The sequence below is a fragment of the Copadichromis virginalis genome, linkage group LG23 (genome assembly GCF_057382275.1).
Source record: "Copadichromis virginalis isolate Kocher_CV1m ecotype Utaka linkage group LG23, C_Virginalis_male_GT1.1, whole genome shotgun sequence".
Classification (NCBI taxonomy): domain Eukaryota; kingdom Metazoa; phylum Chordata; class Actinopteri; order Cichliformes; family Cichlidae; genus Copadichromis; species Copadichromis virginalis.
Window position 1 is genome coordinate 1,308,775 of NC_140639.1, and position 27,494 is coordinate 1,336,268.

At 45.1% G+C, this 27,494-nt stretch overlaps 1 protein-coding gene and 1 long non-coding RNA gene across 2 annotated transcripts; one reads left to right on the top strand and one right to left on the bottom strand.

The window, feature by feature from the left end:
• Window positions 1–1,447: 1,447 nt before the first annotated feature.
• Window positions 1,448–12,299, top strand: enc3 (ectodermal-neural cortex 3). Its single transcript, XM_085448142.1, has 4 exons — window positions 1,448–1,752; window positions 2,776–3,810; window positions 3,898–4,672; window positions 10,953–12,299. Exons 2-3 carry the CDS (start codon window positions 2,788–2,790, stop codon window positions 4,642–4,644), a joined length of 1,770 nt encoding a protein of 589 aa, XP_085304268.1. The 5' UTR covers window positions 1,448–1,752; window positions 2,776–2,787; the 3' UTR covers window positions 4,645–4,672; window positions 10,953–12,299.
• Window positions 12,300–18,190: 5,891 nt separating this feature from the next.
• On the bottom strand, window positions 18,191–20,701 carry LOC146679895 (uncharacterized). The gene is made up of 4 exons (XR_014918184.1): window positions 20,584–20,701; window positions 19,513–19,682; window positions 18,695–19,176; window positions 18,191–18,577 (listed from the first exon to the last, which is right to left on the bottom strand). It is a non-coding gene; the product is annotated as an uncharacterized LOC146679895 (long non-coding RNA).
• Window positions 20,702–27,494: the final 6,793 nt, after the last annotated feature.

Here is a 27,494-nt window from a genome sequence, read left to right on the forward strand (position 1 = left end):
GACAAGTACAAGCGGGCTTGACTTAGACGACTCCTCACTGACCTGCTTCTCGTCCTGAGAGGCTGCTTGGATCCGAGGCGCATTCTTTATGAATTGTTGCAAACCTCACGAGTGCTTAATTCCTGCAGAAAATGCCAAGAATTCAGCTGAAGAAACAATCTCACAGCGCTCAACCTGCAATCATATGATCACTAAGACTGTTGTTCCAGATATTTTACTGATTGGCCGTCTTGTATGATGTGCGAAAATCCTTTAAGAACTTCAGTATGCAGTTTTCTTACTCTAATCATTAATTTTTTAATTCTTTGTCAACCTGTGGATAGTTTACATTCCAAAATTAAAATGTACACAGTTGATCTGTCCATTTTCTCCCACTTATCCTATTCGGCTTCACGAGGGGGCTGCTGCAGCCCATCCCACTGCATGGAATAGGCTCTGTTATCTACATGGTAGCTATTTTTGTGGTTTTCAAAAATAATCAAAAATTTGGGGATTTACTGCCACAATGTTTATTCTTGTGAGCATTATGGAAGAGTTGTGCAACACTGAGACCTCTGTGTTATAAAAATGGTGCAAAATAATGCAATAGCTGACCGAGTTGGAAAACAATCTGAAAAAATCTCAGTAATTTAAGCAAAATGTTTGTGTGGTTTCTGGACTATCTGTGGGTGGGGATGGGTGTGCTGGATGGACCTGTGACTTTCTGAAAACCTTCTAGAGAGCAGATTATTAAATCTTATATGATGTAACCTCCATGTAACTTTTTTACCTTTCATTCAGTTAAAAATCGTGGTTAGTTATTTACAACTTCACACCGCTGTCTTTCACAATCAATGCGTTGATTTTTTTTCTAGTAACAATAGTTATTTCATGAAATTATGTTTATGCTGTTCATCTCGGTCACATTTGACTCAGAGCTGGGTGAGCAGACTGGTCTGTGAAATGAAGGTCATTTTAAGTGATCTTTAGACTGTTTTGTGACATCAAAGTGTAAAAATCTCAGCAGCAACAGCTTTCAGGAAAACCTTTCTTAAACATCAGCCTGTATTACACGTGTAGTTTTAACCCTGTGCGCATTTACACCCAGCATCGATGCCGTCCTGGATAGTTTTTCTGTCTATCGTTATGTCGTCTTTTTTCACAGACTCCCCTTTTCCATTGTGTTGTTCCGCTAAATCCTTTACAAACACAGGCTGCTTGGCGTTCATTGATAGCGCTGAAATGGAGATTTTCTTCTTTACGCGCAAGCCAAGGAAAGGCGAGAACAAAGCAGGCAGGTGAAACATACAGTGACAGGTGTTTCGGGTGATTCATGGCGATGGTTTCTGAATATAATGACGGACACTGATCCAGGTTGGCTGGAGAATAAAGGAAAGCTTTGCGCTGATGCTTGAGCCCATTGGCCGGCGGGAGCAGGAGTGGGAGGAGCCAGAGGAAACACCACCGCTGCTGCTTCGACTCTTTCTCTCTGCGCTCAGCTCGTCGCTCTCCGGCACGCTGCTTGGCTTCACCCACAGAAAACAGCGAGCGGCTAACTTTCCAAAAATTGTTTTGTTTCGGGCACAAACCCAAGAGTGTGAAGACAAACAGATGGCTGAACCGTCTCCCGCGAGTTTAGGGTGTGATACAGCTTTAAAGTCGGGAAGCGGACTCGCCTGAAGTGTGCCACAACTTCAAACACAAACCCGACGACGGGTGGAAGTTGTAGCCGAGATAAAGAAAGGAGTCGGGATCGCTGCCTTTCCCACCGAGGTAAGATCCAACCGTACCACGGCGCTCGCGCGCGTTATTACTGAGCTGTAACACTGTTTCCTTTGATCTCGGCCGATGCTTTGCAGCTGCTAACTTGGGAGGAAAGTTGAGCGCATGCTGGAAGTGCTGACCAGAGTTTCACATTTACTGCACACACGCTGTTTCCCCCCCACCCCCCTGCACGGAAGTCCACCGTCCCTCTTTCAGCTGGGTTGAATGGCCGATTTAAATTGATCTGCTGTGAAACAATGGGCGCTTTAAAGCGGAAGATATTTATTTGGTCGTTTTCAAGTTATATGTGGGCTCTTTGTTAGCCCGCCGCGCCGTGCCAGGACAAGTGGGTAGCTGAAATATTTCCTAGAATATTAAACAAACCATATAATGTCACTCCCACTCAAGCTTCATATATAAACGATCAGAAAATGCCCCCCCCCCCCCCTCCTCTATTTCTCCCTTGTTGCACTGCGGTTACATAATTTTATCCTAGAGGAGCTGCTCTGAGGTGTCACATCTTATGTGGGCTTGAAAGCTCCTGTATGTGAGCCAGCTGAGAAACACAACAAGCTGGCAGGAATTTATTGGCTTTGCCGAGTTTGGAGGTGACTCACAGCCCTGAAATGGAAGAGGGTGGAAACACCCAGGTGTTGCTTCTAGCCTAACCTTAATCGTTGAAGGTTATTCTAAGAGCCGGTTGTTCTCACGGCTCTGACAGTGATGCATGCTTTATAGATTTTTGCACTGTGTAAATCACTGGTGCACTAACACACACTGGGTTTACGTGGGAGTGCGCCTTATCTGATCTCCTTTCATCTCTCCACAGTCTGAAGTCCGTTTCCGCTGCAGCCTGACATACTGATAAGAGTATTTCATGTACAGCCCATTCATCGGTGGCGGCAGAGTTTTTGTTTAATCATCAAATGGGAGGAGTGCTCACATCAAAAGATTTATATCTGGCCAACTGTAATCAAAATAGAATTAGCTGTAAGAGTAACTTATCCATGTTTTTTTGTCTCTGTGTTCCAGGTTCAAGTCAAGATGTCTGTCAGCAACCACGAAAACAGAAAGTCTCGCTCTAGTTCTGGCTCAATGAATATCCAACTCTTCCACAAGACGTCCCACGCGGACAGCCTGTTGACTCAGCTCAACCTGCTACGCAAACGCAGAGTCTTCACAGATGTCGTGCTGAAGGCCGGCAACCGTTCCTTCCCCTGCCACCGCGCCGTCTTGGCCTCCTGCAGCCGGTACTTCGAGGCCATGTTTAGCGGCGGGCTCAGGGAGAGTCACGACGGTGACGTCAACTTCCACGACTCTCTCCACCCGGAAGTGCTGGAGCTTCTGCTTGACTACGCTTACTCAGCCCGGGTCATCATCAATGAGGAAAATGCAGAGTCACTGCTGGAAGCTGGAGACATGCTTCAGTTTCACGACATCAGGGACGCGGCGGCAGAGTTTCTGGAAAAGAACCTTCACCAGTCCAACTGTCTCGGGATGATGCTGCTGTCCGACGCCCACCAGTGTCAGAGACTGTATGAGCTGTCGTGGAGGATGTGCCTGGCGAACTTTGCTACTCTCTTTAGGACAGAAGACTTCCTAAGCCTCCCCAAGGACAAAGTTCAGGAGCTCATCCTTAGCGAGGAACTGGAGGTGGAGGACGAGAGCCTGGTGTACGAGGCCGTTATCGACTGGGTCAAGGCGGACATGGAGCGTAGGCACAGCGAGCTGCCCGAGCTGCTGCGCTGCGTCCGCTTGGCGCTGTTGCCTGAATCGTACCTGCTGAAGAACGTCGCTTCAGAGGAGCTGGTGATGTGCCACAAGGTGTGCCGGGAAATCGTCGAAGACGCTGTGCGGTGTAAGATGCGGATCCTCCAGAACGATGGGATCGTAACCGGATTCTGTGCACGTCCAAGAAAAGTCAGTCAGGCCCTACTGCTGCTCGGAGGTCAGACTTTCATGTGTGATAAAGTCTACGTGATTGATAACAAGACCAAGGAGATCACCCCCAAAACAGACATCCCCAGTCCCAGGAAAGAGTGCAGCGCCTGCGCCATTGGTTGCAAGGTATTTAAGCAATGAATCGACTTAAATGTGTCATTTTTCTTTTATGACCCCTCGACGATGTAAACACGCTTTCTCTCTGTCCCTCAGGTCTATGTTACTGGAGGACGTGGATCTGAGAATGGAGCGTCCAAAGATGTCTGGGTCTACGACACATTACACGACGAGTGGTCTAAAGCGGCGCCGATGCTGGTAGCCAGGTTCGGACACGGTTCCGCGGAGCTCGACCACATGCTGTACGTAGTGGGAGGACACACTTCCCTCGCCGGATCCTTCCCCGCCTCTCCATCTGTCTCTCTCAAGCAGGTGGAACAGTACGACCCTCAGACCAATAAATGGACCCTCGTGGCCCCGCTCAGAGAAGGAGTGAGCAACGCTGCCGTTGTCGGCGCCAAAAACAAACTCTTCGCTTTTGGGGGCACCAGTGTAAACAGAGACAAATACCCCAAGGTGCAGTGCTTCGACCCCTGCCAGAACCGGTGGTCGGTGCCGGCCGCTTGTCCGCAGCTGTGGCGATACACGGCAGCGGCCGTGGTCGGCAACCACGTCGTCGTGATCGGCGGCGACACCGAATTCTCTGCCAGCTCGGCGTATCGGTTCAACAGCGAGACGTATCAGTGGTCAAAGTTTGGCGACGTGACAGCCAAGCGGATCAGCTGTCACGCTGTGGCGTCGGGAAACAGGCTTTATGTGGTCGGAGGGTACTTTGGGGCTCAGAGGTGCAAGACGCTAGACTGTTACGATCCAGCGTCAGACTCCTGGGACAGCGTGACCAGCGTGCCCTACTCGCTCATTCCCACTGCCTTCGTCAGCACATGGAAGTACCTCTCAGCATAGAGATGCACTGACGCTCTGAGGTTTTGCGGTGAGTAATTGTAGCTTCTTAAAGTGACGCAAACAAACAAGATGTCAATTACTGTATGTGTGCTATTCATAGTTCCCCTTTAAATCTTCAGATCATGTGTGGGACCTGGCTAGCATAAAGCACACTGTTACACAGTTACAGTTACACAGTTACACTGTTAGTTACACAGTTACAGTTTCACTGTTACACTGTTACTGTTACACTGTTACTGTTACACAGTTACACTGTTAGTTACACTGTTAGTTACACTGTTACAGTTTCACTGTTACTGTTACACTGTTACACAGTCCAGGTGAATGCCTCTTTAAACCGTCCAGTTTAAAGACTCTTCTGTGTTTTCAGGGTTGCTAATGGTTACAGTGGTTACACATTATCTAGCTGCTGTGCCGGCTGGGTGTCGGGTAAACATGGAGGAGTCTTGGTTTAGAGAGCAGGAGGAATGTCAGTGGTGCTGATAATTACAGAGCGAGAGCTGCACAACAAGACCTCTGACACTGACGGGAGCGAGGTGGAGAGGCAGGCATCAGGTCTGTGCTTGTAGTGAATGGCAAAAGGGTGCAGGGAGCTCTGCAGGCCCAATGCTGCTAACGGGGTGCCTGTAACGAGGCAGTTTGAAAAGTCGATGCGTCACGTTCGCTGTGCTTTAGATAAGATCAGAGACATTCTGTTTGTTAGCTCGTGTGAAGCAACACTTAAGATTTGGACATTTTACAGGACGGGGAAACAAACAAGTCCTCGACTTGCTCCCAGGTTTTGAAGGATTTCAAAAAGGAAAAAAGAAAAATGAATTCCATACGTGCTGACGAGTTTTTCCCACGGTGACAAACAGTCAAACCAGTCATCAGGAATTCAGGAACAGAGAAAGTCTAAAGGGTATAAAAATATGACTGACTACAACAACTCAAGAATAATAGGAGCCAACTGGCCTGAAGGGAAGGCAGGGGCAGTTTTCAGTTTCATGCGAGTCTATCGATTGATGCGTTACTCCTGAGGCGTTTTCTGCTTTTACATGGTGCAATGACAAGCGCAGTGAGCAGCTTTATTTATTTATTTTTCACACGTTCCCGGTGGTTTGAAATTTCACGAGGCCCGTGCTGTGACCTTATTTCAGTTCTGGTGCGATCCGTGGAAAACAGCTGAGTGCTGCAGTAGTTATTGAATTTGAAATTAAAGGGTTTTATCTTTATTACAGTAATAAAACTGTAAAGGAAAAAACAAGGAGGGGTTTTACGACACTGCAGCCAGCGGTCGTGTAGTTTAGCTTAGCACAGAGAGTAGAAAGAGCTAGCCTGGCTCTATCTGCTCTGTCTAAAGCTAACAAGAGTGTTTGCATGTCACTCTGCAAAAGTAACTAAAGTTAGAAGAGGTCCAACTAACTTCTACTCTTCATGCTAACTTAATTGCTTTCTACAGAGACTGTAAACAAAAAATGGACACGGCTAATATGACATCAGCCGTTTCTTTGTAAATGTCGACTACAACGTTTCAGTTTCAGTCGTCTGGCAGTTGCCATCCCGTATTTTGGAAAAAATAGCTGTTGTGATGGAAATTGAAATTGTCTGTAGAGAGCAAATGTTTTCACTCCTGGCTGTTTTAATGTGGGAGTCTGAAGCCTAAGCAGTGACACGAGGATCTGTATTTTTGATGGCTGCACTGAGGACGTCAAAACAAGAAAACAAGCCGACTTCAGAGAAGCAGGAGTGACTGCTTGGCCTTCGGGTCTCCAGTTGTCCATAACCTCCATAACCAAAGTATAATCCAGGCATAAGTGGACTGACTCGCTTTTGGGGCCAGACTCAAGTGGCCTCTTGAGAAACTTCAGGTTTTGTTGCTTTGCGCTGGTTTTACTTTCCAGCCTGGGGGTTTACTGCTTGGTCTCCTCCAGCTTCATATGCTGTGCACCATGAGACTGAGAGATCGTGATTAAGAACCAAGTTGACTGAAACTAGACGGACTCGATCAGATAATCATAAATGCAGCGGTAAATGTGAGCTGTTCTTATATGTGCTTGACGAATGTTTGGCTAGAAAATAGCCAGAGTGGATACAGCTCAAGTTAAAATTCTGTGCATATTTTGTTATTTTCTGTTTGACAGACCCAGGTGCATCCTGGGTAAATCCTCCTCCCCCACAGTGCAAAAGCAACAGTAAAGGCACCTCCTCTTTTTATTCTGCCAGAGAGTTTGAAAGTAGAGTAAAGCAGAGGCGAGCGACAGTAAACAGCTGGAGATGATGGGGCTGGGGGCTTAGCATTATGGGGCTGCTGGTATGGGCCACTGTATCCATGGTAGCCAAGGTTTCTGGGCTGGGATGGAGACAGACAGGCTGCCTGTGAAAGATCAAGGAACCGCGTCTTTATGAACCTCGCAGTTACAGTAGCTGCCGTCCTGCTGCTGACTGCCTTTATGTTTAATTACTGCACAGATGGAGAAAGCTCAGATTTCCAGCTTGTTAAACACACTCCTTCCCCAGACCCTTGTTGACTTTCTCTCTCACACACCCAAGAAAGGAGGAGGGGGGCAAACACAAACGTACGCACAAACTGAAGGAGAGGAGGAGATAAGCGAGTAAGACCAGGAGAAGCAAAGCTATATTTTCCAGCGCTTGGCAGCCGAGTCTAACGCCTGCCTAAAAATACGTTGCTCCAAAGTTTTCAACTTTCAGCCGGGGTTAGAGAGAAGAATACTGTGTTTCTGCAAGTGTGTGTGTTTGTTTCCTCCCAGCAGTCTGGTGAGACTTTACACATTGCTGGCATTGCCCTTCCTAGTAAAAACCAGCCGTCCTCACTCTAATTTGGGAGGAATGAAGGTGTGGCTTGCTTTCCCATTAGTAAAGATTTGTTAATGTCGCCTTGTGGTTTGCGTGGCCTGTATGGGATTACCAGCCGTGCTGTGTCTTTCTTTTTCTTTTTTGTCACCACCTACTGCAGTTTGTTGCCCTGTGCATTTCCACCAGATGTGACTAACCGCAGACTTCAAGGCCAAGCCAGAACCCACTGTGGATGGGGGAAGAGTGTTTGTAAAGGCTCGTGTTTGTTCTGGGAATGGGAGTAAGAGCCTGTGACGTTCACAGACGGGTTTAAAACACGCAGAACTAAACGCGTGTAATTTTGTTTAGACTCGTTTATTTAGTGCGTCTTTTGGGAAATGATAAGCTGGATGGCATCCGGGGGGACAGCCTGGTCCGTCGTTGGTGCCAGACTACAGGCAGACAACACGTAACTGGATCCCGCTCTCTCACCACTGAACTGTAATAGCCTTGAAATGCCTGTTATGTTGCCTGAGCCTTTGCCCCCCCCCCACCACAATTCAGCTTTTTAACGGCTTTAACCGACGGTCTTGTGAGGTGGGCATGGCTCTCTGTGATAGGGTACACCTGGAGAGGTCAGAGGTCACCGAGGGACTCCTTGGTGGTTTCTCTTCATCCCCAAACAGCTGCTGTGAAATGGAAAGGTCACGGTGGGATCGGGGAGGAGGACAGCAGAGGCCTCAGTCACTCAATACTAATGTTTTATTAATGCCTCGCTGTGAGGGCCACCAGGAGCACGGGCTGAATGAAGCTTTTATTGTGGCATCTGTGTACAACAAGGCCCGCCCCCCCAGCTCACGCACACGTGCACGTACAGTCAGAGTTAGCACGTGCACGCACACTTGTGCTCGGGTCCCTCGAGTAATCAATCTGCCACATTACAGCCCTCAGCACAAATGCTGAAATTTGCATAAACCTAATGGTGTTTTTATTGGTCTTTTCTCCACGCTGGGACTAACAAAAGGAGAAAAGGGAAGACGATGCTTAAAATGGCTGAATAATCACCCAGACTAATTCGATTAGACCCTTAAAAAGAGACGAGCTGTCATACAGTTACAGCGGCCCCCCTCAGAGAGCCAGCTGGGGAAGGAAACAGTGTGTCTGCCTGGTAATTAATCCAAATTGCGTAATATTTGCTGAAGTGGTGCTGAAAGTGAGGCTCGTCCAGTCACAGAGATGCTCTTTGTTTCTGCAGCGATTCATCAGGCGCGCCTCATTATGCTTTAGAGCCGTACCAAGATGCCTGTAAGCCGGAGCTCATTCCCAGAGTCCTTCACGCATCCCTGAAAACAATGCAAACTCATGTAAATGAAGTGACTGCGATTCATGCATCGGTCAATACGCTGCAGTTTCAGGTGGTCATTAGTAAACATGGCACAGACCTTGTTGCACACAGGGGACAGCTAAAGAAAGGACTGGCTTTGGTTCGTTGGGCTTCTAGAAGATGCAGATGTGGGTTTTAGTTAAATGCAGCTTTTGCAACATGCCAGGTGTCATTCTGTGAGCCGCTCCTCTCCAGGTGTCTCAAACTGGACGTTGTGTAATTTCATGAGACAAGCTTTTGTGAAAACATGAGGCGAACCTGGCAGATCCAAGCAGAGCAGCATTTAGTCCCAGCCCATCTGTTTGGTCTGCAGAGGCACGCAGCAGTTGCTCCTGATTGGACGCACACAGCGCACCTGGATAATTCCTGGGTTACAGCTGTGTCTAATGAAGAGCCGTACTTTGAAATGTGGGCGAAAGGTGAACGCTGTAAACGATGCAGCACGGTGTTGCGCAAAACTGACCTTGATGTGACAGGTAACAAGGAAGTGACGGTCTGGAGTTCATCCAAGGTGACAGTGAGCTAAAGTTTGGTCATGTGAGACGAGGATATTATCTCTCAGTGGATGAACTAACCACGGCAGTACATTACCTCTTTGTTGCTTTGGTGTCTTTAAGCACTTGGTGAATGTTCTTCACTGTCTGGGCCGCGGTTCAGCTCGTCGTACCCTGGACGTGACGGCCTGATGCCGCAGTTCTTATGAAGCTTTGATAAACAGAGCTGTCACGGTCTGAGCAAAGTGGCGGCGTGTTTGGGTTTCATCATCTGCACAGCAACCGGTGCTGCCGGTGAGCCATGCACATGTGCACTGACAGAGAAAGCAGAGGCCTAAAGCTGCATGCGATGCAATGAGTGCTGCTGTTCTTGCTTTTCAAGGCAGGATGAGCTAAGCTAGCTGAGGAGCCTAGCTGTAGAGTCTTACTGAACCATGAACAGGTAAAATTGGAATGATATGATTATTTGCAATAAAGCCAAAAAAAGATAAAATAGTGGTTGCAATTTAACAAAGCCAAGGTTTGTGTATATACAGTGTGTGTGCCAGTAATCACTGCAAGCTTCAGGCTGTTCAAATGCTCGACGGACGGCTTTCTCTTCCACGCTTGGAGCTCCACCCACCTGCTGTTTTAACATCTTCCGCTTGTGAAAAGCAGCCAATCACAGACGACTCATTTCACAAGGCAAAACTCCTCTGACAGAGTTCAAGAATAAATATCAGGAGGTGGAACGCAGCATAACAATAAAGCTCCTTTTCAAAGGAAGCTTTTATAGAGATTTGGAAATGTCACCGGCACGTCTGCTGCAGTGGTAGAATCAGCACGCTCGCAGCAATAAACAACTAGAGCCTGAACAGCTCCAGCCTATCACAGCAATCAAGAGTTTAAACGTGCAAACAAATATTCTCCAACTGTGTCTGACTGTTACGCTTCAGGCAAAGTATTCACAACCGTCACAGATGTGCGTGGATCAGTGAAGGCTTCTGAAGTATCATCGGGCTTTGTCAGCCGTGGAAATTAGAGTCTTTAGGTTATTCAAACAAACCCCCAGCAGAGCCCGAGTACGAACTCGCTGCCTCATGCTGCAGGCGGGTTATTAGTATCTCTGCAAATGTGCAGTATGCAAACCACCAGGTTCAGGTTTCTGTCCAGCGTCCCAAACATCCAGAGGACGACTTCCTCATACCGCCACGAGAGGAAAATTAGACAGTGAGGTTGCAGAGGAATATGAGATTCCAAAGAATTCATTACAGTGTTTGTATTTTTAAAAAATGCAGCTTGCAGATGCAGGAATTGCAGCATAAAGCCTCCTATCAGGATAAAGCAGATGGTTTTTGGAATATGTGCTTTTTATCTGAGTTCACTGAAGCTTATTTTCACTCACAGGTCCCAACTTCTGCACCCTCAGACATTCATCACTAAGCCACATAAATGGTTAAATGTTGCTGCGTTCAGAGGTGTTATTAATGCTCTGTGGCCAAAGCCTGATAAAACAGCACAGTGATAAGCTGCTGTGTAGCCTGGAGGTCTCTGCCTTCCTCTCCCTGAGAACGTCCAGGCCCTCTGGTCATGTGCCCGGCGTTCTCATACAGGGTCCTTGTACAGCAGAGTTCACGGGACCAGCACATTAATCCCTCTCTGTCTTTTTCCCTCAGATGAGCCTCAGAGTCTGGTATGCAGGAATGTGCCCCCCCTCGGCGGCTCCGAGGAGGAGGAAGAGGAAGAGGAGGGGGTTTTGCGTGTTCCCGTCGTTTCTCCATCCAGACTGATTCACATTATCTCCAACTGCACATGAGCGAAGGCCTGGAAACAGCACAGAGACTTTTGCTTTTTTACCCGATGTGTTTACTCGTGCTTCTTGTGTAACTTTGCCGTGTTGTCCCCGCGTCTGAAGTGGACTCGCTGGTGCGTGTCCAGCAGGGCCTTGTGAGCACGTCTCTCTCTCTGTAGCTGCTGTCGCTCTGTCAGCCCTGCACTGCTCGTCCGGAGACGTGCATCCTCTCACCAGTGCATCACCGCTCTAACTGACACTTTAGCTTGTTTCACCGCGAAGAAGGAAGTTGAGATGTCCCTCTTTGTCCCCGCCCACTCCTGACACTGTTTACTCAGGTGTAATTTATTCAGACTGAATTAGACCTTTGCTGCGGCCGGCATGTGCAGAGGGAGAGGAGACGTTTGGGGAAGTGTATGATTTTGTGAACAGAAACGATCTTCCTGTCTGTGTTTTTAGAAGTTGGACTTGGGCTTCCCTCAATCTTGCTGAGCTAAATTTGTATCCTCTTCCTAACTGAAAATACAAGCTCGCAAAAAAAGGAAGAAAAAAGAGGGAACGTGGCCCATCACGACTTGAAGGAGACACTCGTCTGTGTCGGCTTTCAGATGATGATTTCTGTCTGTTCTTATCTGTCTCAGGGTCATGTGTACTTGCTGAAGGAAGGGTTACATCTTTTGTTATCGCTCGTCTGAAAACAGATTTCATTCTAGTGAATGTACTTTTTTTTTGTGATACAAACTCTTCTTTATGTCGTTTTGCCAAGTGGAAAATGTCTGATTGTGCTTAAAAGCGTCGGTCATATCTGAAACAGAAATGTTGCCAAAACCTGAATATCTAACTTTAGTGTTGTTATGGATTTAAATAACAAAACTTAGTGTGATAGCCTTGTAGCTGCAATAGTGATTTTTTCTTTCCGTGTCTACAGAAGTCTTTGGTGTGTATAGTTTTGTACATTTGCCTCGTAATTCATTTGTAGAAGGCTTTAAATTTGCACAACTCTCTTAATTGTCTTAATTTTGTATCTTTTGTCTTAACCCGGTCGGGTAGTGTGAGTAATCGAAGCCTTTTTGTAGCAAATCGTCAAAAATATGTTAATTTGCTCTCTGTGCAAGTCTCCGATGTATGGCAGTATACTCCAGATATACTGATATATTAAGCTATTACTGAAACAGTCTGTTACTACTTGTTCTATAGTTTGTTACTTTTCAATAAATGTCATCTTGTTGGACTCGTGCTCGTCCTCTGTGGAGTTCAGCAGCTGTACAATCACACAGGTGCTTCAGATAGTTTCCAAATGCAGGTTCGGAGCGCTTTTGGTATTTTACCAGCAACTGCTTCCTGCTCTCTGTGCACCGAGGAGTCGCTCAGATTAACTACTCATGTTTGATCTCTTTGACAATATCACGCGTCAGGATCACATGGTATGTGAAGCAGAGAAGAAAACCCTTCTAAAATCACCATCAGAACGCTCAGATCTTTAAAATATACCCTGATGATTCTCACCAGCAGTCAGGAGATGCTCCTCCTGTGACAAACAGTGCAGTCGGGGCGTTGGGTGGGAGGAAGTGGGGCTGGCACGTTTGCGTAGAAGAGTGAGGAGAACCACCAGAGAGGAATGTACCCACGCTCAATGTGAGGGCGGAGCCTGTGAGTGCTGCCTGCAGCTCGAGGTTTGTAACAAACCTGCAGGATTTCCACTTCTGAGGTGTTTAAACAGTCGGGCAGCAGGGCTTTGACTTGTGCTTTAAAAGATAACAAAGTTTAAAGAGGACATTTAGAAAACTGTCACAGGAACGATAGACTTGACTGTTAACTCTGTAAAATAGCTCCACCACACACCCTGATATATGTACTTTTTAAAAAAGGAATTACTGCACAATGACAGATTTTAAGTTAGACATAGATCAACTAGATCAGAACAGAAAATACATGTTACACACACACACACACACACACACACACACACACACACACACCTGTCATTAAAACAAAAACATTGCAATTGCATTATTGGATAGCCCTGCGACAGACTGGCGACCTGTCCGCGGTGTACCCCGCCTCTCGCCCTATGACAGCTGGGATAGGCTCCAGCGCCCCCCGCGACCTTGAAAAAGGATAAGCGGAAGCGAATGGATGGATGGATTATTGGATAACCTGCACTCGTGAATCAAGCATTCAAACAGGGACAGTGTTTTCGTTTTGGCTTTTTGGACACAGAGACTGTAGTTGTCACAGTTCGATGGCATCAGACTCCTGATCTCACAAACACAAAGTTAGAGAAAAAAGTGGAAAATCTCAGATCACAGTCCAGCTCGTCCAAGCTTCCTCCCCAGCTCTCACTCTCTGTCCTCTGGCTGCAGAATAACACACTGACTCTCAGTTTAGACCGTCACTATTTTCATCCCCTTCTGTTTTTCTTTCTGTTTTCTCCTCGCCTCGGCCTCAGTGGAGATGAAATGAGCTACCCTGACAATGCTTGAGAACGACAGATGGATGAAGACATCAGTGAGTGCGCCTGTGTTTGCCTGAGAGTGTCAGACACAAAGAGGGAGCTGGGAAAACAGATCGTCTGAAGGTTTTTATTTTCTTAGCATTGACTTCTTGTCTGCATAGTTCTAAATGTCTAAAAGGTTGATAAAAAAAATCCAAAAGACTCTCTGTACACCAACATGTTCAGTCTTTGCCTAACGCGAGTGACATAATGCAACAGCGTCGTTAAAATATTCCAAAGACAGACGAAGAAACTTCAAAGTGTGCTGTTACTGCTCAGCAGTGCACTGAGTGCTGTTAATTGGATGTAAGCAAAGAAAAATGTGCCTCTGCAGCCGTTGCATCGTGGCTGTAACGGGCCGTGTCCAGTCAAGCATGTGCACACGTTTGTGCCACTGCGGGTAAGAGATTCATCAAAAGGTTAATTTATGAATTTTTGGAAACAATGCAAAGGCGCATTAAAAATGAAACGGCCTCTCTGAAAGGAGGCCTGGCACCATGAGCCGGTCGGTCAGTGGCTCCTATTGTGATGCTAACAGAACTTGCCGACAACACAATTAAACCACGGCGAATAAATAGACGTTTCAAAAGAACCTCAGACAGAGACACACACACACACTGGGAAAGGGGGATGGAAGGTTGGATGAGCTGTCATGACTGGATTGGAGGATATGTGGAGTCTCTGTTTATGTGTGTGTGGTTTTTGTGCACATATGCATTTATGCTTCATCCTCATGTGTGTCTGTGGTCGTGTGTTTGTGTGTGAAGCGGGGGGTTGTTGTGAACCCATAAGAAAAGGAGCAGTGAGGTGGAACGGACAGAGACGTTGCACTCTGCCTCACTCACCCAAATATTGGCATGCGTGCGCTGGCCTGAGACCCCCTCAGCTGGGGGCCGCGCCTGCTTTGGACAGGAACAAAAGGAGACGCCTTGATGACGCGTCGGCAGGAGGAAGCCCGATCGATGGATCAATAAAGGCCTTCTGGGCAGCTCAGATCTGAGCCGAGAGTAAAGGGGCTTTAATTCTGAATTTTAAACGCTACAGAGGGGAATAAATCAAGGCTATCGGTCTGCATCAAGATTGTTCAAGTGCTTAAATCTTCATCTTAAGATGCTTCAAGGCTTCCTATGATCTCGAGATATTAACGTGAACGGCTCCATTATAGCTCACCTGGTTTAGGTGGCCTGGGTTTGATGTCATTTCCTCTCACTCTCTCCCTGTTTTCCAGTCTACTGTCCGCTCTGTCCTGTCAAATAACATTTAACATGATCCCCCAACTTGCATACAAAAACTTGCAATCGTTTATAAGAAAAGTTACAAATATGTGGTTCAAGTGCAGACGCACAGGGGAGTTTGCAGACTGCATGTCTGCATGTGGAAGTTTGTCAGGACTGAAAAAATCAGCAGGCGAGTCGAACTGCAGAAGGGAGGAAACGTCCCTCCTTCACTCTTACATAAGTCTCCCTGGTTGCACAGGCACAAATCAATCTTCATCAACCGATGCCCCGCCTCACTGTCTACCTCGTTTTACTACTGAGAAAATGACCACAAGCCTGTCCAGCCTGTAAGAGTATACAATTACCAAACAATGCCGTCCCCCGTCTCTGTGCCGTCTCTGCTACTGGTGTCAAATTTGTCCTTCTGTCTCCCCCCTGTTATCCCCCCCTCCCCCCTCCATAGCTGCGGGCATCTCTGCTGGCAGCCGCTCCACGGCTTCAGAGCTGGCTGGGTAAGCAAATGAGGAGTAAACAGAGTGTGAGACAGTCAGACAGCCAGTCAGACAGTCTAACCACTGGAGCGAATGCAGGGGTTGTCTCGTCTCTGCTTTCTGTGTGTGTGTGTGTGTGTGTGTGTGTGTGTGTGTGTGTGTGTGTGTGGGGGGGGGGGGGGGGGGGGGGCTCTGAGGAGCTGACAGGTCGGCTAGCACCAAGCAAGGCAGAACTGAATCTCCTGAGTTAAATGTGTGCTGGCAGCAGACTGAGCCATATGCAGAGTGTTGTGTGTTTGGAATTTAAAGTAAATATACATTAAAAAACAGGACATTTGATTTAACGAGGTGGAATTTAGTCTTAAAACTAGAGGTGGTCTGATACCAGTACCGATATTGGTACCAATATGAAATGGGGAATAAAAACATGTACAGTGGAATTACGAAGACCCCATTTCACGATAAATTCAAGTTAGGAAGGCTGAACTCTGATTGGCTGAGCCTACAATGCCCACAATCATGTGACAACCCCTTGGCTTCCGTACTTGCGCTTCGCTGCAAGAGCACCTGGCTGCAGCCACTGTGGAGCTCCACAGTAACCGGAAACACGTGACCTCCACAGTAACCGGAAACACGTGACCTCCACAGTAACCGGAAACACGTAACTTCAGTTAAATCGACTATGACAGCGAAAACTAAATTGCGTTTTTGTTACTATTGATGCTGCTGAGAAATAAAAATGGTTTTAAGTGGGGTTTTTTGTAACCGGAAACACGTGACCTCCACAGTAACCGGAAACACGTAACTTCAGTTAAATCGACTATGACAGCGAAAACTAAATTGCGTTTTTGTTACTATTGATGCTGCTGAGAAATAAAAATGGTTTTAAGTGGGGTTTTTTTTTTAACACTCTGGGTTTGTTCAAAAAAATTCACCATCCCCTAAATTGTTCGTGGCCAAAAGTGACACTTGCTGTTTCGCTGATTTATTAATTTTTTACAGTACATCGCGTTGTGCGTTCTGATTGCTGTAGACCATTGTCAATCAATCTAGTCCAGTGTCTCCTGTACAGGAGCGGTCCCTAATAGGCCCACGGACCGCTCCCGGTCCGTGAGTCTTTTGGTACCGTTCCGCGAGAGTTGATCCTCCGGTGTGAAATGTATGGTTGTAGTTGTGTGTCTTATTTTGAAAGAACTATTTACGCGTTACCATAGCGACCAGAGAGCGTTAAGAAGCAGAGAGGAGAATGTCACTGTCATTGTTGCTGGCGCACAGCTCAAGTCACGTTTATTATTATATTTACAAAATACCACAGTTTCTTTTTTTAAATTCTTTTGTTGTATTTATCCGCGACACCTTAAAGGTCGTTCCCTGAAAATATTGTCTGACATTAAAGTGGTCTGTGGTGCAAAAAGCTTGGGGACTCCTGCTGTACAGTACAGAATGCGTTTAGCTTGTCGAATTTACATAAATCTTCGATCGCTAGCAATGTAACTCTGAAGTGCTGTACTGTATGTTTGTAAGTTTTCTCCCAAACAAACACAACAATGCCGACGAAACGTTTTGCACCCTCAAATGCACCTTTAGGTTTCATTCCATAATCCGGACTTATGTTTCTACGAAGGTTTGAACTCTAAGAGTGTTTAAACAAAAGAGAAAAGTGTGAAAATGTTCATGCCTGTCTGAGAAAAGTGTATAAAGCAAGTAGTGAGGGGTTTTACAGTCTTAACATCTATAATAATTGTAAAAAATAAAGTTGGCTACTTCATGGATTTCACCTACCGCGGGTTATTTTTAGAACGTAACACCAGCGATAAACGAGGGGCTGCTGTATTATTAATAGTAGTGTCTGGGACATCTAATTGATTAACATCAACATTGATTATTATGCACTATTATTTTTGTTCAAGGAGAGCAAAAAATATAAAACTCTCTCTCAGCTTGTTTGTTGCCAAAAATGGCCACTTTTTGTGTATGTTCACAAAATGCTATAAAATGTATATTTCTTAAAACATTTATCTACTTTTGCCGACGTGACTCTTTAAAATAGCACCAGTCCTTTTCATCAAAATCAAAATTGTATCTGAGCATCGGGGAAAAGGCTGTCTTGCAATTGTTGAGGTCACTAGTGTGTGCCCCATTTCTTCCGGGATCACTCTCTTTATAGGTTTTAGTGGACTCCTAGTACTGCGAAGTGGTTTCATGGTACAAAGGGATTGTATTCCAAGATCTGGGAGATTGTAGAAATGAGCAGTGATGCCCTTCCTACCATCTTTCCAGAAAAATATTTGATCTGGAAGCTGTTAGGCTTACTTACAGCAGCAGCACTTTCTGCACCTGCATAAACTCCAGGACACATTTACTAACGGTGTTTGTTGCTGTATGTGCTGCAGCTTTGAATTTTTTAATAATATATATTTTGTTAATATTTTGGCTATGGTGTCTTGTTATGAAATGTACAAGAGTAAAAGTGTTTTTAGCATGTGCTTCAAAGCTAAGTTTGACTGGGAAACTCAAAGCTCAATAGGCTGTATCAACAGAAATTCACTGCAGCCTATGTAATATTTCATGCGTCATAATTTATTCTACTCTATCTTGCAAATACATATTTGTGTGGCAATGTCATGCACAACACACACAACTATTAGATCCTTAAGATCAAACCTGTGTCATTCTTTTGGTCCACTGCAGTGCAGTAGTCAAAAAAAAGAATAAGTGAAGTGTCCACAGATGGCCAGGATAGAGCCCAGAGTGTTAATGTTTAAAATGTATAAAAATATTATTGATTGCAATTCTTTACTGTTAATATCAACAATAAGCTTTTTATTTTGAAATTACAAGTTAAAAAAAAATGCTGTTACATTTAATGCTGTTACACTGTAATCCTTTATTATAAGTATGGACACAGAATAAAGTGAACAGCATTTTGAAATAAGTTTAATTGGAATTTTGTACTACGCAAAAAACAAAACAAAAAAACAACAACAACAACATATTAAACAAACAAACAAACACAGCCAGTGCCTTCATTTGTCCATTACATGTCAAACATAGCACTGACCCTTAGTCCCTGCTCATCAGCACATGCTTTCAAAAAGAGCTCCATGTCCTCTGCAAACTGAAAAACAAAGAGGAACAAGTCCCTTGCTCCAGTGTCTTCTTCCTCTGACATGTCTATTAAGACCCTCTGCTGGTCCCCTTGATTTAAGGACAGATATTTGGGCATTGTTACATGTCCACAGAAAAGTGCCTTATTTTGGACAACCCACTGCACAGCAGGACGCAGATCTTCAACAACTGCTGGCTCCTGTGTCAGGCAAATGGGGATGAAAACAGTTATTTCTCTGTTGCAGAACAGTTTTTTAACAGTTATTCAAATTTCACTAACCATGTAATTACACTACTGTTTAAAGTGAATACTGACTTGACTGACTTCCTGGAACTTGTGCTTTTTCAGTCTGAAAATGGGCACGTGTTGTCCTTCAAGCACAGCTTTGGCTTCCTCTCTCCAGTGTGCAAATAGCTTGCCAGAGCTATGAAGAGTAAGGCCACAGTGAGGGCATGTCATTTTCAAGGACTTTCCATCAGCTGCAGTTTTATTGAACACAGAGGGTAGAGCCAATGAATGTTCTAACAAAGACTCAGAAAATGGTTCAGATACCGAAGACAAAACCTTGGGGGGGAAACGGGGCTCCTCGAAGAGTACTGCCGGAGGAATACGGGTCTCCTCGGAGAGTTCAGCGGGGAGCAGTCCTGATAATGGTGGCTGACTTGGTATTGAAGAATGCTGACAAGACAATAAATGCCTTGCCATATCCCCACGCCGTATGATTGTAATCTTACAGACAGGGCAGTGAAAGTGTCCTGTTGTCCTACAAGGCAGCCTGCACCGGCATATCATTTTATCTGTAAGAGAAAAAAACAAACAAACAAACAGATGTAATTTAAATGTAGTTGTATAGAATGCAATCAATTTGTCTAACAATCAGATTGTACATGTTAACAAAAACATCCAAGCCAACCTCAATAATGAAAGCAAAATGGTATGGATCACAAAACTTATGTCAAGAAAAATTGTGAAAAGTAAATAAAAATATATTTTATAAAAACACTATTTTTGTTGCAGATGAATGCACTGAACTGTACAATATCAACAGCAACTTTTAAGTCAACAAAGATACTGCAGAAGTGCTTAAAAAAGTGCATATTTATAACTATAACGTATATTTAATACAAACATACCTTTGAAAGGCAAAGCATTTTTTTATATGCACACTTAGATGCTCCTCAATCTTTGCCCTGACAGTTGGGCTGAAAGTGGGGCACAGAGGGCAGTGAAAGAGTCCTCTGCAACACGTGTTGCATTCCTGCAATTCTGGCTTTAAGCCCGAATTCCAGATTGATAAGTGCATCTAAAACAGAGAGAGAAACAGATAAACACCATATACACATTTAAGTTAAGGTTTTAGCAGAAATAACAATTTACAGTTGGCATGTAATAGATTTGGGAAGAAAATTCTTGAAAAAAACCCCACAAATATTTTACAAGACACTTTAATTTGTGAGACATGTTTCTATTGACATATAACAGTCAATTGAACAGGGGCTAACTAAAATCTGGGCAATAAAAAAAGCTGTACAGAAAAGAATAACGAATAGAAGTATTGATAAATATATAAATCTGTTTGTGACGAAATTTACAGTGTTGACGCTAACCAAAGGTGTCACAAGTACACACGTTCCTTACTACAGTTTAGATACCTCTGTTTAGAAAGCACTGACTCGACTTTTTAGTCAAGTCGAAGTAAGAAGTACAGGGTCTAAAATATAATTTATGTACAAAATTTTGAAGTAATCTTGCGTCCAAAGCATGCGCGCGGGGGGCTGATTTACAAATGTATGGATTACAAAGTACAGATACGCGTGCTAAAATGTGAGAAGTAGAAGTATAAAGAAGTATACAGTAGGCACAAAAAAGTACAGCAGTAAAGATACCAGAAAATTCTACTTAAGTACAGTATTGAAGTATTCGTTATTTTGCATCTCTGACGCCAACAATAAATCATACTCTAATGCAAAATGTGGTTTTTGCTTCTTCTCGCCCACAGAAGCCATTAATCCAGCTCTCTTACTTAAATCAGGCCCAGGAAAAAGCATATTTGTGTGTTTCTCTGCCATGGAGCACGATGAAAAAACATTAAAATAAATTGTAACGCTAAATAAGTGGCAACATGATCATTGTAAGAAAACTAGACGATTCCTAGAATTATAAAATCACTAACGGCAAATTTATTTAAGAAAGACTTAACCAACCTTTGTGATCAACTTGCAAGACTTCCATGGTATCCATGTGTGTTTACGGCTAGTGTGGAGGTCACGTGTTTCCGGTTAGTGTGGAGGTCACGTGTATCCGGTTACTATGGAGCTCCACAGTGGCTGCAGCCAGACCCTTCTCCTTCGCTGTTCCACTTGAACGATGTATTGTTGTTCTAGTTAACAATTAGCCAATTAGACAACAATTAGAAAATGTGACGTCATTCAGGGGTAAAACCGCAAAGGATTCTGGGAACTCGTGGCAAGCGGTACTAGCGCACGCAGGCTTTCAATTAAAATCAGTTATACAGCGATAAAAAGAAACAAAAAATGGCAAGAAGCCGTTGTATTATTAACTGCAATAGCCGGTCGCATGACAGCCACGGGAAGCCGACGGGTAAAGAGATCGGTTGTTATCGGATTACGTCGTTGAAGAGAAATTGTTCGAGCCATGTTTCCGAAGTAACAAAGAGGCGACTGGATTGCAGCCATTCAAAGATCAAATATAACGTCCCAGAACCCTCCAGCTCACAGGTTAGTCTGCTCCAAGCATTTACACACAGGTCAGTCTGCTGTTGTAGTTAATGCGTCATTTTCATAACATAATTAGTGATATAGGTTACAAGCAAGTCTGGCGCTGAACAGAAATGGTCGCGCTATGCTCCTTTATTTATTGTGCATAAATAGTGAATTGTCCTGACACAATATTGCGTTTCGCTTCTGTTATTATGGTACATTGACAAAAACATATACTTTTATTCACAGGATAAAACAGGTTTTTTGTATCACTAATTGTCCAGTACGATTACAGCATACAGTCTTATTGTCACTGCTACATTTCTGTGATGCTACCAGAAATTATTTCCACTACTAATTAATTACCGTTGAGCTCAAAGGTCCTATTAATAAACGGTTAACGAATGTGTATTTATGACGACGATTTGTGAGACTGGTAAACTTATGATACGTACGATGGTCTTTCGTTCTACACGGTGCATTTCAAGGTCCTGCACCCATCCGTCGGTAAACTGTACCTGGGCTTGTTGCAGTGACCTGAAGTTACTAAACTTCATGAGTGTATGCACTCACTCCAAGAACCGTATAATTATAAATCTGAGCGTGGTGAAAGTTGGGCACTCTGTCCACTCTGTGTGCTCGTAAGGGTCTGACCCTTTCACTCCTTTGATTTTTTCCTCGTATCTTTTCTTTGACTTTTCATCAAGTCTGTCTTTGTACGGACCGGCATTGTTTCCTTCGTTTTGTACAGAACCTTTTTGGGGGGCAAAGAAAAAGCAAGAAGGTATTGGAACCAAGAATGAATGTTTTGCGGCGCTGCAAATACTTGCGTTTGATGCATTGCTTTCATTGTTTTGCCACTAGTACCCGGCATGCAATGCACGAAAGTCACGTGGTCTGTCAATCTATCGTACAGCATCGCCTCACTCAAAAGGCGCGATGGGTGCTTCGACTTACAAAAGACCCTCGGGAACAAATTCATGTCGTAAGTCGGTGTTTCCACCTGAAACATGCACTATGAACAACATCTACAGCTGTTTGTGTGTACTTCGAAATCACAGTGATCATTATTGTTGTGAGTTAAAAGTATCACTATCGCTGTTATTGGTAACGGCTTGTTATTTACTCCTACATTTAAGCTTTTATTACCTCCAGTCTGCAGCTTTGTGAAAGCTTTGATTTAATTGCATTTTTAGGTAGACTTTAATGAAATCCAATACAGGTGTTCTGCCATGACGTTCAGGAAGCCTGTAATCAGCTTTGTCCTCCAACGCTTCTATAAATGGAAAGAACAATAAAAAGTAAACACCTATGCGTGCAGTGTTGTTTGGCACCTTTAATTAAGATCTCAGTGACAAACACACATGCTGTGCAGCTGAACTTATGCATGCGTGACATTGGAAAAACTGCATTCACATGTATGAACATTTCACTCTGCGCCTGTTCCTGTAGACTTCTGCAACCTTTGACCCTCCCTCTCTCACTTTCTCTCCACCAGATTAATTTCTGAGTGCAGCGAGGAGCTGTGGCTGTGAAGGAGAGAGAGAGGGAGATGTGAGCATTGTGATGGAAGCATCCAGACTTGCTACCGAAATAGCTGTTTACACAATGCAGTAATTACCCAGTAAACTGCAGGGGAACGAGAGGAGGAGGACACAGCCCATCAAAGCTTTCAGGTCTTTGATGGGCTTCATATATTTGCTTCCTTGCACTCAGGCTCGAGCTCCACCAAACAAGCATCTTGCGTTTTACTGCTATTTGCCTGCAGATTCAAATTTCAAGTCGTCATGACGATAACGACCCCTGATTGTGGGTTGGTCCAGACTAAATGGTACTAAGTGCTGCACTTACTGCAAGTACAACTTTGGGGTGCTGTATACATACTCAAGTATTTCCATTTCCTGCTTGTGCTTCTACTTGGCTCCGTATGGCAGGAAAATGTTACACTTTTTATTCCTCTGCATTTATCTAACTGATGATCTATAAATAAAAAGTCAAAGTTTATTATGTAGCACATTTAAAAGGCTAGTGTACATCAAAGTGCTTCACATGAAACCGCAGTGCGGGCAGAACAAAGAACAAATAGTACAATTATACTTAAAACTGCATTAACACGGCGTGCTGCAGGCCGAATGAACGTCACACTAATTTGAAAAAAGCTAAGTTAAACTAGTGTGTTTTTAAACGGGATTTGAACGATTGAATTGATTCCGATGTCCTGATGTCAACTGGGAGATTATTCCAGAGTCTAATGGCAAATGCACGGTCACCTCTGGTTTGTAAACGAGACCTTGGTTGCATTAGGAGCAGTTGGCTGGAGGATCTTAGTGCTCTCTAAAAAAGACATTTGTCCAGAGCTGCAGAGGCCCTGGAGCAAAACCTTAACTCTAGCCGATCTTCTGACGAGGCGCGACGCAGGGTTCACCCTGGACACGTCAGCGAGCTGTTGCAGATATTTAAGAGTTTGGCTTCTGCAAAGCTGTCTTTATACGGCACTCATGCTGCTGGCACGTGCAGCAGAGTGACGGGTCCTCTGAGCTTCTTCAGTGGTTTAACTGCACAAAACAGCAAAACTGAGAAAAGTGCAAAAACTTTCATTGATGTTTTTCAGCTTTTCTCCTTCAAAAAATATGATTTCAAGCAAAGGTTCTGTATAAAATGGGATATTAACAAAATATTTGCGTGCCTCTCTAAAAAAAAAGAAATCAATAGAAGTATTTTATAGATTTTTCTCCTCCGCTTTGAAGACAAAGGTGGGAGGACCATGTGACGTGTGTGCGTTGGCAGAGGAGCAGTATGCAGTCACATCACAAAGTCAACACGGGGACAATTTCATTCACAGGAAAAAACACACAATGGCTTCATCCGCCGATCGTAGCCGATGAGCAAAGACCGTGGGCAGAGCGGAGTCGAGCCAGCGGACATTCCAGGCAAGCCGGGCATTTTTGGATTCGTGTGGTACAAAAAGATGCCTTTCTCTTCCTCTACCAACTAAAAACACTCCCAAGCTCCTTCTTTTATCTCATGCACTGAGATTTTATTTCATGTAATTGCCATTTCCTCTGAGTCTCATTAATAAAACAGACATGAATTCCCAGTCGGCACGGAGCCAGGCTCAAGGAGGGGGTTGCTCAAGGTTGGGTTGGCATGGAAGGGGTTGATAGGTTGCCCGAGGTGACAAATTTATGCTCACACACATAAAAACACACACGCAGCCTCTCCAATCAGAAGCCCCCTTTTGCTCAGAGAGACGGGCATCAAAAGCATCGTCCACAGCCTGATGAAGGCCTCGGAGCTGCAGCGTGGCAGATTTAAACCCGCCCTCTCTCACACACACGCCGCAGAAAGTCCCACCCAAACAGAACTATGAAAACAAACCACAAGTGTGCGTGCGCGCTCGAGGCGACCCCTTCTGCTGAGCCGTGTCTGGCTGACCACTCCGGATGAGACGTGACACCGAGGATGAAAAATACAATAGAGACACTCAGATGTGTCAGCAGCATCTGTCTGCGTCTGGGCCTGACGTGTGTCGTCCTCCCTCCTCATTCACAGCAGAGCGCAGAGGCTTATACAAAACTAATGGAGCAGACACGCTGCATTAACACTCTCATGGATGTATGCACACATATAGAGACAGACAAACAAGTGTGAGTGCAGAAGGTGCCATGTGGCAGCTTCATGACCTGCATCTCATCTCAGACCCCTCGAATTCCCCCGAGAAGCTCGCTCTGCTTTTGATATACAAAAATAATTTTCCCAGTCAGGAGGAAAGTCAGGAGGAAAGGCCCGGCGGAGGCCGGGCGCTGCAAGCAAGCAAACCGCTGAATGATTCATGACAAATCTCACTGTAGCTGGGCGCGTTGTTCAAGGAGGAAACTGAACTGACGAGGTTACGTTCAAAGAAGGCGAGGACCCAGCTGCTGCTCTCTGATTGGTTACACACACCATTTCCCAAAGGGCCGAGGGGTGGAATAAAGAGCAGGGAGAGGTTTTCTTTACTAACAATAGAGCAGTCTGCCTTTGTGTGGAACAGGTTCGGGTGCAAGTTACAGTAGATGACCGAGCCGAGTGACAGTAAGGTGTGATCCTGCTTAATGCAAATGAAATAAGATCCGTGGATCAAAAGAGACACTGTGTGATTTAAAGTACACTGTTCATGCGTCTGCACCATGAAGAGCGGTTTCACAGCAGACAGTGTCGCCGCTGTTGCATCAGGTAAATTCAGAGGTGATGAAAACCTCGGGACACTCACAGCTGTGTTAACTGTCGAGTAGGAGATACTTGGTGGCGTCTGCCTGGAAACTGAACTTTGTCTTGTTTGTCTAATAGAAGTGAAGCTTATGGTTAAGTTAAGATCTGTAATCAGTCATCAGCCTGCTTTCCTGGGTGTTCGGCTGCTTTTGTTACCGCTTTCAATACCGACGTCATTATTCTAGTCCAATCATCTTCACGCCCACCTTCTTTGAACCAATCAGGCGCCGCTTCTCATGGTTTAAATCTGTGCCCTCCATCATTCACCTCTTCATCTTCACCACCACATCAGCGTCTAGACTCCGGGTGGTCCTGCCTTAAACCCTGTCGGCACCATGATGGTGACACGCTAGCATCACACAGCTGCAGACTTGTGGGTTGACCTTACACCTTCTGTTGAAATCAGTTTTAGGCCATTTAAGTAAACTCACTGTTCAAGAACCCAGTTTGACATCATCTCAGCTTTGTGACACGCCGGCGTCAGCAGACATGGCAGAGTGTTGCATTTAAACAACACGTAATCAGTACTCAGGGATCCAGCTGCGCTCCTGCTGTTTATGTCACATTCCGACCCCACCATCCCAAGTCGAGACTCATCAGAGCGGGCGACTTTTTCCAAGCTTCTATTTTGTCTAATTCTGGTGAGCCTGAGGGAAATCAGTGTCCTGCTCTGAGCTGACAGGTGTGGTCTTCTGCGTTGTGCATTCAGAGATTCTCTTCTGCATATCTTGGCTGTGACGAGCGGTTATTAGAGCCACTGTTGCTTTCCTAACAGCTCCAACAGTCGGGAGATTCGCTTCTCACATCTGGCATCAACAAGGCATTTAAACCCAGAGGACCGCTGATCACGGATCGATGCTACCAGTGCTTAAAGTAGCTGAAATCAGCTGCTCGTGATTTGAAATGGATGTTTAACACTTGCAGGAGAAACCACACTTTGATTGCTTTTCTTTTCAACATAAGAAGGAAACCTTTTAATGAACTCATCTGCTAAATTTTCTTTTGCCTATAAAGAATAGGGAATACTTTTGAAGGTTGAAGTCAGCAGCAATGCGAGGCATGACTTTGCTAATGTTTAACTTCAATATCCTGATCTAACCTTAGCCAAACTGCTTTTATTACCTGAAGCAAACTGTGTACACCCACATGCAGCTCCATCCCTCAAACATGGGTGCAGTGGCTGAACATAGGCGAACAGCTCAGGTGCTCGCAGGAACTGATATGCAGGTGTGATGTGTTACTGGGGCTGAGTTTGGGGGGTTTTGCATTATTTCGAGTCTCAGGGCCCGTTCACACTTTTTCAGTCATGGTCTCAGCTTTGTGACAACTTTCCTCATTGGATTTGTAGAACTGCAGGGATGCAACTCTATAGAGGTAATTGCTGCAGTACTACTGAGTAATTATATAAACAGACTTTTAGCAACAAAATAATTTTCCCTGCGTGCAGGAAATCCACCCGGCTTTGTCCTAGTCTGGTGTTTGCCGTTACAGCAGTTAGTGGCCTTTTGGTCTTTTGGCAGCGTCTGCCCGTCTCCACTCCCCCACTCCACCCGCCTTCCCCTCATCAGCAACAGCCGCCAGACGGCCAACCGATCCTGCCAGCTCTGGTGGGAGGCTGGCGACTGCTCCGTTCCAGCTCCTAAATCAGAGAGGCTGTGTTTAGATCCCCCGTGTAGAGCTGAGCTGCACTCGCACCGGGAGCGCCGCTGTCTTCAGGGTGAACGAAGGACGATGCAATTATTCTCTCCTGTTTATCCTTCAGATTTACGAGCCTGTTTAAATCCTCACCTTCTAGTTACATTTATAAAAGACTATGAAACCAAACCCAGAGACCTGCTTCTGAACGCAGAGACGTACTCAAAGAAAATCTCAAATAACACCATCAGCAGGACAAAGGCAGCTCATATAGACAAAGGAAACAGCTTTCGTTTGCTTTGATGGTCCGACTGGAGTGAAGTGCACCGCCTCAGGCTGCAATCTTCGAAACAACAAATCCTCACGCAGAGTTTAAGTGCACCATCAACAAAAGTGCATCTTGTTCACCTGATGTGTACCTGGTGAGAGAATCTCTCAGCTTGCTTTTATTCCCTTTTGATTCGTTGCACATCACTCTGTGCGCAGAAGGGTTCCTTCAGGCATTAAGG